This window comes from Triturus cristatus, chromosome 2_2, assembly GCF_964204655.1.
Source record: "Triturus cristatus chromosome 2_2, aTriCri1.1, whole genome shotgun sequence".
Classification (NCBI taxonomy): domain Eukaryota; kingdom Metazoa; phylum Chordata; class Amphibia; order Caudata; family Salamandridae; genus Triturus; species Triturus cristatus.
Window position 1 is genome coordinate 318,760,419 of NC_140582.1, and position 13,058 is coordinate 318,773,476.

At 43.7% G+C, this 13,058-nt stretch overlaps 1 protein-coding gene across 1 annotated transcript in view; it reads left to right on the forward strand.

The window, feature by feature from the left end:
• Positions 1 to 13,058, forward strand: part of COL25A1 (collagen type XXV alpha 1 chain) — an 898,191-nt gene that overhangs the window by 666,709 nt on the left and 218,424 nt on the right. Inside the window, exons 6-8 of the mRNA XM_085641379.1 lie at positions 2,022 to 2,093; positions 2,936 to 3,052; positions 11,053 to 11,088. Of these exons, the coding sequence (XP_085497505.1) occupies positions 2,022 to 2,093; positions 2,936 to 3,052; positions 11,053 to 11,088 (225 nt within the window). The remainder of the gene's footprint in view (positions 1 to 2,021; positions 2,094 to 2,935; positions 3,053 to 11,052; positions 11,089 to 13,058) is intronic.

The following is a 13,058-nucleotide window of genomic DNA, read 5'->3' on the forward strand; positions in this document are numbered from 1 at the left end:
AGAAAATTCTGCGGAGATAGGCACGGAAAAAGAGAATACTGGCAATACGCTAATGGAGCTGAGACCATTGGTAAGGACAGACCAAATAAATGTAAACCATAATGACCTTGTATTCCTTACCTGCTGTGAATTCATTCTCTTTATCATTGACGCCCTGCATGGTAAGAGCCTGTTTTCAATGGCGCTTACCAGGTAGACTGTGTTGCTGCAGCCAAGCTTATGAGGTGCAGCCATAACACGACAGTGAATGAGTTTCTTCACGGACTAAGCATCAGGAAATTTTACGGGGTTCAAGATATGGGCAGTGGGGGAGATATGAAGCTAGCACGTGCAGCTGTGGACACAGAAGGAGAAAGAGATGTATTCTGAGAGTAGTTAAACATAAAGGATGCAAGGCGGGAAAAGCCAGTCACTCTAGTCCCTGCGTCCGCTGGCTGGTGGATGAGGAGAGGGTGGTCGGCCTTGTCCAGGATATTGAAAGATCAGGCAAGCCAGTGTTCCATCACTTCTTCATCCTCAGATCATTCGTGAGTGAGAGAACCCACAGTGTCTAGCTCGCGACTGTATGTGACATAGGAGGGATGGTTCGTTGGGCTGGAACCGGTTCCTGCAGAAGAACACATGACAGAACAGGAATGCTGGCGATACCGATTCTATGCAAGTACTCTGCATTCCACATACAACTAGTATGGCTACAAACATTGGGGTTTCATGGGATGGTTTTGTACAGCAGCACACGGTGTACTTGGATATCAATGAGAGCATCTTCAGAAGGCCTCTGCCCAGCTTTCATTGACTACTCTGCAGGTAGAGAACACTACAACATGAATAAAGTACAACATAGACAGTCTATCCAGAGCAGAATGTGGTAAAGCAAAACACAGCAACAACGAGCATCGATTCCACCTGAGAGAAAGTTTGGCACAGCGGCAAAGACTGTGATAGCTTCATTATTACATGTTGCAATTATGAGTTTCCTTTTGTGTCTTTAAAGTGTGCTTGTTTTGAGTTTATTGCTTGCAGTCTGTTCATGTAACTACTGGGACTCAACAACCCAAAGCTCTGTTGTACCTTGGCTGTGCTAGGCTCATGTGTTTTTTCATTTACGTTGGTCCAGTGTAAGCTGTGTCCCTGCTGTTTTGTGTTGTTGCGTATTGGTTCCATGTTGTGTTGTGTCCCTCAGGGTCTGCCCGGCTTCTCCACAGTGGCTGCTCTACATAGTAATCAGATCCTCACCGTCAAGGTTTGTGCCCAACATGTGCATGCTCAAGTCTGGCCTCCAGCAGCATCTACGGCTACATGAACAGCTGGGTTTGGACAATTTGCCTAGTTTGTTGACCACTCATACAATCTATAAAGGGCTGTGCTACAGTAATGCATAGGATCCTGGATCCTGGACAACAGGTTGTTGATCTGCACAATATGACCAAAAAGAGATTCCTCATTATTTATTGATCTGTCGTACTTGTGAGGACCCACTTACCTTGCAGATGCTCTATTCGGTGTCAATACTTTAAGCCTGACTAACAAAACCACTTGCAAGGATCCATAAACCCAAAGTCTTCTTTAAATGATGCTGTTCATCCTGCCACCTTATGCTGCTTGGAGGCCTGGCTGTAAGTCCAACTGGTGCTTTCTCCCCAGAATCCATGCAACCTGATGCTCACTCACCACAAACCAGGTTCTGGTGACTAGACACTAATCCAATAGTTTGTGTTAAGTGTTGGGCAGATTCGAGATATCAAAATACAAAAACAAAGCCTGACGAACATGTTGTGAGGGTCTAGCGGAAAAGACCTTCCAGTCATAGTTTGTATGAGGATGGTCTCTCCAAAAGCTGGTGGTGAGCACGAGGCACAGATTCTGCACCTTCCAGCAAAAGGCAAAGCACCATGTTGTACCACATTAGTTATTGCATATCTAATGCTTGTATCTCTGTTTCTTCCTTGGCGCCTTCTGATGTCTTTCCTCCAACTCTCTCACCTTTGAACTCCAACTTCTGACCTCACCTGACTGATCAGATGGTGTTTCCTAAGATCAATCATGGCTTTCTCGCTGCTGATCAGCAGCTCATTAAACGCCGGCTCATTAAGGTAGTGCTTACTCTTCTAGGACTGTGAATGTTCTTCTTCTCCGCAGAGTATTGCGCTGTGACTCTTGCCATGTATCTTCTCTTGTTTGGGGGCGCTTATGAGCTTAGATCGCATTCTAACGGTGCGCAGTGGGTATGTACTTTTTATATACATATATGCAGGGTCGTTTTATGTGATTTACGGCTCCCAGTTTCCTACTGGCTTTAATTCATGACTAAGATGTCTAATAAGAGCCCTAAAGTATTTGATAGATGGACAGTATTACATTTAAATATGTGCTGACATTTTACTTTTTGCATTTTGATCTGTATGCTAAATGATGTTTTCTCCAAGTATAAGCACAATCCCATCAGATCCATGCATATGTTATTAAACGACGCAATTCAATTTCCAATAGGTAGATCCGTTCTCAGTTGTGCAGTCATCAGTGGCTCCATATTAGCCGGTGGTAACATATTTGACACTGCACCCCCTTTACTTATCGACATTTGGTATCAGCTTCAATGCTGACCAAGTGCTTTTACACCCTAATCAGGGCAGGAGTTAATCTTCAAGAGCCCTAGACTTATTGCCTTAGACTTTTGCTGAGAAAAGGCCAGACTGTGACACTGATGTCCTGTCTTGGAGCCAAGAGCAGATGACATGGAACCCTTTGACACGGCTACCCTTAGACGTGTCTCTGTGGCTCTAGTAGGCGGCCAGCCCTGCTTGTACAGCAGTAGATCCTGACTGGCATTTAGGACCACCAGAGAAGGTCATCTAAGCGATTGCCAAGCGCGTGGGGGTGGGTGGCCATTACATGTTGCAGTGGCTCTAACTATGTTGTTTTGGTTCTTGTGAAGGGTGATCAAGGACAATCGGGGCCACCTGGACCTCCAGGCCCCCCAGGCCCCCCAGGCCCTAGAGGCCCCCCAGGAGACACCGGTAAAGACGGGCCAAGAGGACTCTCTGGAGTGGCGGTAAGTTGTGCTTGTTTCTGAGCTGGGGTGGCCTATTCTGCTTGCCTGGCAAATATGGATGAAAAAAGATTCCAGTTAAGGTTGTAAAAGAAACAGAAATAGACCAATAAAGTGAGAGGTATTTTTTCATAGTTGTGCTCTCCATGCATTGCATTATGTTGTGAGTGAAGGCATTAGTTCAGCTTGGTAGCCCACACATTACTCCATGACGTACAAGCGTCACTTGATTCCACACTGGGCTTGTACAGTGTGTACTTTAACTATACATGTGCTATGAATATAAGTGGTCGATGCCAGACAGTGAAATAGAATCCCTAACATGCAGCCCCCCCTTAACCCCCCATTATGTATAATGCATTCCTGAAGACCCTATTGCGTGGGGTTCGCGCCGGCGCTGTGAGTTCCTGCTTAAAAGTCAAAAGAACCATTATTGTTTAATTTTTCCCTTATTCTGTGTGATTTATACCCAAAACACCGTGGTGGCAGGTCCTACTCTATGGTCTTTGTCAGTCAAAAATGGGATTCCTCAAACATGTTATGTTATGTTAAATAGTTTTATAGAGCGCACTATTAACCAAGAATGGACATCTTGGCACTAAAGGCAAGAAACTCTTGATTTTGTCCATAATCTGAAAACCAAAAAAGCGAACCCATCTTTTAACAGGCATCGCTCGCTGATGCCAGGAGAAAAAACTGGTTTTTAGATCCTTCCTAAATTTTAAAAGGTTAGGTTGGGCTCGTAGGTGATTCGGCAATAGACATCGGTAGAAACATGTCACAATGGAACGCCTCAGCTGAAATACTTTACACTTCTTGAAAATCCCAAACATTTACTTCCTCTGTATACTGATGACTTAAAACTAGCTATGTATTTACTGGTTTCTAGTTTTAGTAGCTCGTTATGTGTCCTTATTACCTACACTTTTCAGTATAACGGTACCGCCTCAAGTAAAGCGATTCAAAGTGAACACTGTCACTTTAAATTAAACTGAATGGCAGGTGTCAGAGACAAGCGCCTCCTGATGTCACTTCCTTTGACGTTAGCAGGGACCAAAGAACATGTGATGACATTTCCACTCACATGTTGACGTTAGTGCAAAGGCATAACGGTATAGCACAAGGTGAAATTATTACAAAAAGCAATGCCAGTCATGCCATTAAGCCCCAGTTAGAGATCTCTATGTATTGAAAGTAATGGTCTGTTTGACAGCTGCAGTGTTAAAATCCATGCCTAAATAGGCATTAGCAATGCCAGTAGGTCTGGTTTATGAATGTACTGTCAAGTCAGATCTAAAATTAAAAATCCATGTTCGTTAAAGACGTCCCTCCTACTATCTGTGCTACTGCCAGAGGTTATCTAGATATCTCAGTCACTTTATAATGCCATATGTGTGACCCTGAAAGGTCAAGCTCAGGCAGCTGAATAAATAAAATGAGCACAGCTGTGTGGAGGGCACTTTTTGAGTGGAAACACACGGCTTATGCCCAATCAAAACATGTACTCCTGGCTCCCAACTTGTAGGCGGAGTCAAATCCCCTCTTCTGGTGGTTCTCACATAATTGTCTGGCGACAGCTGCACTGTCTAGCCAGACCATAAAAACCCTGTTTCTTCTGGAACACTACTGCTAAATTGGGACCCTAATCTACATCAGCACAAAAGCAGTGCGCTTAGGTAGATAACCTGCTTTTGCACTCTTTGTCCTAGTTTAGAATAAAGATTCACTGATATTCTACTGCTGAACAATCACCCTTTTACATCAACATGTTTCCCCATAGACACAGAATGAGTAAAGCCCTTTCATAGTTCAGTCCCTATGGCAGGTTTAATACATTTTTGTTAATTTCACAGCTGCTGGGCTGCAAGTCGGTTCCTCACTCCGCTGTTACATATATCAGAGGGTTCTTCAGCCATGCATATAGAACTCACCACTTCGAGCTGCCACTTAATGTGACATATCGACAAAGCGGGCGGTCTCCCACATGACCAAATGCACCTTTCATATAAGCCCTCAGTCCTCCACCCTCGGCGGCGGCCTTCATGGGAAGCCTGGTGAAGTCCACCCTTTGGGAAGAGGCAGCAAACTATGGAAAACTGTGTGGTGAATATCTGCACAAGAGAATTACTTTGACACACTGCACGACCCCTGTGTAGATGCCGTACCCCACGAAACATTTATTTGTTCGAGCCAGTTCTACATGTGTCGTGCATTGTATCATTAAATGAAAAAAGACCACTAGTAGAATCTACCTCTTCTTCCCCCCCTGCATCAGAGTCAGCAATAGTTAATTTGTGCAGGTGGTTGAAGGTGGTGGGCTCTCATTTTTAGGTATAGGGATATATTTTTCATCATCAGACTGAGATCCAGAGCAAGAGTCAGAAAAATCACAAAAAGAAGGAAGATGGAGGAAGGAAATCAGTGAGAAAGTGGGAAAGCAGGGAAGATATAGAGTTTCTCTGCAACTGATGAGAAGAGAAGTGGTGGGTGTGGCAATAAAGAAGCATAGAGAGAAATCAAGACTAGGCAGCCCTGGTATTTGGCAACACCAGGTTTCGGCAGCTCCAGCAGCGATCCCTAAAAAGATTTATCTTTTCCAAATTTTGCAGTGTGAATCAGCACAGCAGTGGAGTTATTTGCATTTGTGAATGTATACACAAAAAGGCATGGTATCATTATAGACGTAAACGCATGTCACTGACCTCTATTACAGCAGCAGTAGAATGGGGTGAGCAATGTTTTAACTCCTTCTAGAACTTGCGGAAATTGGTTTTAGAGCAAAGAAGTAAGTGGAGTGAGTTTCAGTGGGCTGCTGCTGCCAGGGAGAACATCGAATTACTGAGGGAGGCGCCTTGTAGACTGCAGAAGACATTGATTAACTGGTCTTGGAGTGTGTTGTTGATAATTCCAGGTAAAGTGTGATGAGAGAATGCAGTGTTTTACTGCGTATACAGTTTTATGTCCTAGGCGCATAGATTTAAATAGAATTTACTGTAGTAGAAACAGCCGATGGTCCAGCGGCAAGAGATAAGGTATAGCTCCAGTGCTTGATTTGTAAAAGAGTGAGTGCCGATGTCCAAAGTTCTGCTCAGAAGCCCATATCTGGTGCTATTAAATTCCAGCGCATCAAATGTATAGTCTTGAATCTGTCTCACGCCTCTTTAATCCACTACCAGACACTCCCTTCCCCTTTATATCGCTCTCTTGCAGGTTCCTGCTTTCTTCTTTGTGGTGTTTTTTCAGTCTTTCTCTTCCTTTTTCTTTCCTCTATGCTTGTTTTCCCCCTCCTTTGTTCTTGGTCAATGTTTGTTGGAGAAAAATATGTCCCGGTCCCCAAAAATAAGTGCTGGTGGGCAGCACCGGCAACCACCGGCTGAAATTAGGCACTATAATTAAGCTCAGAAAAAAGGCTAAGATCTGCCATTTTGAAACAGCTGTAGCCTTTGCAGCAAAACATTAATTAATTCCAAATAAATTGAACTCCAGCAATGGAGACGCGAGGAAATAAAAGCCTTCATAATCATGACCTAATAAGGGAATGAGAACATATCATTAATCCAAGCAATCTGAGGTGAAAAAGCATGATGCGAGGAAAAAGCAGGTGAAAAGTGTGATGGGTAGTGTGTGGTACTGCTAATAAACCCTGGTAAACATATACAAATGAGATGTCTAGCTAATTATTGTGTGAATATGTCCCTCTGCCAAATTAAGCAGGGTCGAAAAAAGCAGGAAATTTAAATTCAGCAGTATTGGAAAAGAGAATAATTGTTCCTGTTAAGGCTTAAATTGGAGAACCTGCTATATTCTTTTACAGTGTGCAGAGTCTGCACACATGCTTCTAGTCAAAGACAGATAGCTTGCATCTGTTGGTTTAGACTGAACAATTTTTCTTTAATTGCTACGCAAAATTGCATCCAGATATAAATCGACCACAAACATTAGCATTAGCCCTGACTGTTCTGTTAAAGTTGTCAGACTGTGCTATGTGCAAGTGATGTTATAAAACACTCAATCACGATTATTCAATGGCAGAAAAAAACACACCATTCATTGCCAAGCCTGTTTTAACAGCATTCAAGGCCCCCGGGTAAAGCAGTGCACTGGGTCCTGCCTTCACAGCCCCTCACAGGAATAAAAAATGTTTAACCTCTTCTGTGCCCATGACGAGATAGTTTCGTCATGGAGCACGGTCGCGCTGTGCCCATGACAAGACTATCTCGTCATGAAACCCACCCGCGTAGGAAACGCCCGGCACAGGAGGGGGAAAGGGCGTGGCACCGAAGGGGTTAACAGAAAATTAGTGTTCAATTCTGGTCTGCATGGGGCCCCTATGCTTGTGGGGCCCCCGGGCAACTGCCCAGCATGCCCATGCATGAAGACGGCACGGTTCATTGTACGTCTGTGAGCCAGTATTGCAAGTGCTGGGTTAGAAGGCATTGCTTCAAAGTGCAGGATCCGGCCCACCTCACACGTCCAGGGGATCGTCATCCCTGGACTTACAGCTCGCACAACCGCCAAACGATGAAGGAGTGCTCTATCAAACCCCCTATAGACTGCTGGTGACGCTCAGGTCACGTGTACAGTGGTGCAGGGGTTTCTACCCATAATTCTTTCAGCTCGCACAACCCTCAAACGATGAAGGAGTGCTCTATCAAACCACTTACAGACAGTTGATGAAACACAGGTCACGTGTAAAGTAGTGCAGGGTTTCTACCCATAATTCTCTTCTGAGGCCATTTAAAAACAAGCATTGGCATAGCCAATAGGTCTCGCCTTTGGGACATTATAGGTGTTTAGCCATGCAACAGTTGATGTTGCAGCAAGGATATTGTGCTGCATAATTAAATACTTATAAGGTCCCAAAGGTGAGACCTATTGGCTATGCCAATGCTTGTCTAAATAACGTGTAATTGGGCCACATTTATTTTCACTGGCATAGAATTCATATATGTATGCTATGTCGTTGTAAATTAATGTGGCCAAATATAAATTAATGTGACCTAATAACAATTTATGTGGGCAACTGTCCTAAAAATCGCACATTGACACGTTATTACTAGAGTGCAAAGGTCATAATGAAAGGATTAATATGTCCGAGAAAAATTGGAATCAGGGACTTGCAAAGTACACACACATCTCTTTAAAAAGCGCTCAACACTCAAGCTAACATCTTCAGACATAGCTGGGGTTATATTTACAAAGGAAAAAGAGGCATTGTTGACGCCGAGAGGATGTTTGCCTTTCAGCTCGCTGCCGAGGACACAGCATCCTAGCTCCAATCTCGGTAATTTAGCAACGTCCATCTACAGTCCCCCATCAGCACCACAAGCTGGCATACCTCTGAGTGTAGCTGGATGGAAGGGATGGAGGAGGCCAAGGCAACGTCAAGGATGGAACTTTGTGTCACATTCTAACAATCAAGGTATTAGTGGCTGGGTGGCTCCCTGGTCGTAAAACGTGTTCTCCAAGGAGCAGCTATCCTGCCGCCGTTGCTTTAGCACAGTGAGGCAAATATTTTTTTACCAAGGATAGCTCGGTGTGTCAATGGAAGCCAGTAAACAAAATATTAGTGACACATCGTTGTTGTTTACCCAAGACCTTAGAACTACAAATACTCTGTGGGGTCACAACACTGTGGTGTAATTGGACAGTGGGTGGAATGTAACAGGGGAAATGGGGTGAGGTCAGAGAGCACACAGAACCATAGACTGATTCTCGCTGGTACCAGAGCTAAATGCCAGGCTGTGGCAACAGCAGCTCGGCCTCCTCCTGGAACTAGTGCTCCGGGGAGGGTTGGACTGCAGCCCCTCCACGAGCGGCCCTTCACTGCTGCTATGAGTGGCGGTCCCCCTCCCGAACCCAATCTGCCTCCCAGATACAGTGTGCAGCCCACTCCAATTAAACTGTGTAGCGACTCCTACCACAGCGTCCAGGCTTTGGGGTGGAGTGAGTGATGATAGTACCGCTGTTGTGAATAGGACAAAGGGGGCTCTCTGCATACACAGCGCTGTGTATGGTTTATACTTCAAGAGGATTGTAACAAAAGCAGCTGCTAATTAACCGGAACCAATGCACCGCGCGAAGGGAAGCTGCCACGACGTGAACTTTTATAATAGGGTCTCTGTTTACATCAGTTCTGTGAATTATTAGATAGGGTTAGGTGTCACTTGCTCTCAGCTTTAAAAATGCACCAAGCCACAGGCAGCTGTGGAGACTGCCTTAATTTGTGTGCCAACTGCATTTAAAGTTAAAACAAGCGCGCGCGCCTCGTGCTAAAAGTAAAAAAAGCAAAGTGTTGGCAAAAGTGAAAGGGTTTCCCTTGCGGGAGCGAGCAGGGCCAGGAGCGATAATTGCAAACACATTGCACCAAAGCTCGCTCCCGCAAGGGAATCGCCAAACATGCACCCGTTGCCATTGAAAGCAATGCAACACGTGCACGTTTTTAGGGCGAAAAGTGAATTGATTCCAAAAGGTCTTTTTCCTAAGTAGCGCATGTACGATGCGTAGGCGAGACCTAAAAAACTGCTCCTCCAGCTTGCCATTGACTTAAAAAGTAATGGATGTTTACAACTGCAGTCTTGGATTGAAATTAATTAGAACGTCTACCAATATCGCTTCCATGGTGCTCTGACCACTCCTCAACCTCCCAGAACGGCTTTTAGACTCCTACACAGGCCATGGTGCTGTAGTGAACGTGGTGAAGGCCAGCATGGAGCAGGGAACCATCTGGCCCAATTCACAAAAAGTGAGTAGGTGTGACTTACAGAGATGTTTTAAGGCATGGGCAAAGTGGGCCCCTGATTGAACCAGCTCTGTTCTGCAGAGAGTCTTGCCCTGATGTCCTTGAATTATTTTCAAAGTGATTGTTTTAAATACCGTTTTCCTTTGATTTATTCTTAATGTGGGTGATGTGTGAGTCTGTTACAGACATTTTGCAGAGTAATATTGCTCATGGTTCATGCAACATTCATTGAAAAAGTTTATTTTAGATCAAAACATATGAGAAATGGGAGGGTGTCACAGAGATTATTTGCAAAAATATTAGTGAGCTGTTTCACACGTCACTATCCCCCAGTAATAGCTGTAAACACATTTAGAATTTGAGGGAGCGTGACTGTGCACTGACAGTGACCTGGGCATGAAAGAGCTGAAAATGTATAATAAATTCAAAGCTGTTCTGAACAGTGGCCCACAAAATTCTTTTGGCCCAGAACCTCCCAAAATCCATAAGATGTCCCTAGTGACTTACTATTGTTGAAGTCTTGCGTAACTCGATTTAGGCTTACTCCTAAATTAAGGATTAAGCCAGGATTTCTGTTTTAATGCTGGCTGACTCTTGAAATGTAGGAGAAACCAAAGGTAATAAAAGAACAAGTCACAGCTACAGGTGTATGGATGGGGCCCTCTATCACATTGCATAATTAATTGAATGTACAGATTGGTTTGTCTTTACTGATCATCTCCCCCTAAAACTGCACTTGCGAGGCCATCTTTTGAAGGGTTACACTTCAGAATTAAAGCACAAACTGAGGCTGCGGCCTTTGCCATTTTTCAGTATTTATACTTCGAATTTCAGGGGTATTTTCTCGCCTAACTAATGAAAATAGAAAATGTTAGGTATGGATATTTAACGTAGAAGAACGATGTTGGTTTGATAGTCAAAGGCCAGATTAAAAGTACAGATTGAAACAAATGTTTTACCATTTTCTAATTTAATGTATATTTTAAGGGCCTGTTTTCCCCATAACACTTGCCCCTTTGGCATGCCTTATTGTTTGCAGGACTAAAGAAAGAGAACTCCTGCAGCAGTAATATCCAGCCTCCCTCAGTCAGCATTGTATGTAGCAAGAACAATAAAGACTGATGCATTTATATACATTGTTTTTCAGCTGCAATAAGTTTTTCTGCAAAAAGATGGGTTAAAATAAATTATGTCAAATTCTAAAATAAAAGTGAAAAAATTAAGTTGATCTTATTAATCTACCTTCAAATCTCTTTTTCAGGGGGAACCAGGAACACCAGGCGAGCAAGGCTTAATGGTAGGTCAGGTGCTTTTCTGTTCTCTTTCCTGACTGTGAGCCCTCTCTGGCGTTGGACTGGCAGAGTGTGCTTCCGGTACAGCTGCCTGCTTCACATGAAAACTGGTGATAGGGGCGCGATGCTTTAGTTTTCCTTCTGGTAAATCGTTTTCCAGTTACTCATGTAGATGTTTTTTCCTTTGGGTGGTGCCATTGGCAATTCTCTTTTCCTGTCTCAGATCTGTAACCCGGAAGTTCATTTTGATACTCAGAGTGTGTGTGCATTAGATGGAATGACAGAATGAGTAAGATGTGTCACTTCACTTGCAAACACTGTTTATCTGTGGTCCCTGTCTTTTTGTGCCTGTTTGCAGACCTCTTCCGGGTGTACCTTCTAAGATTTTGCTTGCACACCTCAGTCTGAAATCTTGGTTACAGTCTCACAAAAATCAACAGGAACACGTTTTGTGTCAGATCTGTGTTACATCAAATGAGAGCTATTACCATATACAACACCCCTATTGTATAGCACATATGAATGAGAGATATTGTCGCTGTACCACCAATCATTAAATAAAACCCCACTGCAACTCAGTGGGAATCCATACTGTGCCTCATGCTGCTTGTCATTGGTGAAGTTAGGGCAGATGAATTCTGATATGCAAATTAGTCAGTTACCAGAACAACCACTAGTTGCCATATGTAGGTTAATTGGAGTGTTAGGGGCCAGTGCTTAATTTGTAAAACAGTAAGTGCCAGGGTTCTCGTCAGGAGGCTGCTGCAGCTTGCACCACACATTGCCCCTGCCATGCTGCGAATGATAGTAACAACACAACTACTAACCATCACACACAAGTTTGACAATTCGGACTATTCCAGGCACCCAAAGAATGGCTTGCACAGCATGTAATAGTCCTTTTTAATGTATATTTAATAAATAATTAACTGTTGGTCGAGTCATCCGTAAACTACCCAGACAGCGCCCCCTTGAGGCAGACTGTCACAAGCACCAGTGTTGACAATTAAGTGCCGGTGCCAAGCACCAGAAACCACAGGCTCAAATTAAGCACTGGTTAGGGGTAAATAAGAAGTTATCCCAACACTCGCAAGTGCCAACAATATACAGTACAACATCCAGGGTTCGTGTTTACAGCAGCATCCATTGCCACACACATGGCATTAAATCACTTAACAAAAATACCCCGGGAACAGTACACAAAATAATTCATGAACGTGTTGAGAGATGATGTAGTTCGATGTCTTCATGAATCATCAACGAAGCGTCAAATTCACTATTAGTAAAACTGAAAAAAAGGCACATTCCTTTCTATTTATACTACTTTTAATAGGAATATGTTTCCAGAATCTTACCAATGTATTCAAATTTTATCCCCATTTTATTTGGAGGCACTAGAGTACGTAACAGAATAATAGAGGGGTAGTACTCCATTGACTCCAAAATTCTTTGTGAACCATTTCCCATCCCATCCTATTAGGGTTTTCCCCATTTTAATACAGGCTCCACAAAGAATGGTCATCCACCCGCACTAAGGGCCTCATGTAGGTAGCATACCAGTTACCACTTCTTAAATACCGAACGTTACCGAATCGGTATTTAAGAAGTGGTAACTCGTATGTAGGTAATGAGTCGGTAATTTTTACCGATTCGTTACAATTCGGTAATTACCGAATCGGTATTTACCGATTCGGTAATGAGGCATACCTTCCCATTGAGGGGAAGGTATGCCTCATTACCGAATCGGTAAATACCGATTCGGCAATGGTGGAGAACATGCAAGGGTGGCAGGGTGTCACATTGACACCCTGTTGCACCCCTGATTCGGCCATGTGTGCACATGTGGCACACATACATGCCCTAAGGGCATGTATGTCTGCCACATTGCACACTGCTAAGCGCTGAAAAATGCTTATACACATACATTAATTATTTACCACCAACTATTAGTTGGTGGTAAATACCGACTCCTAAA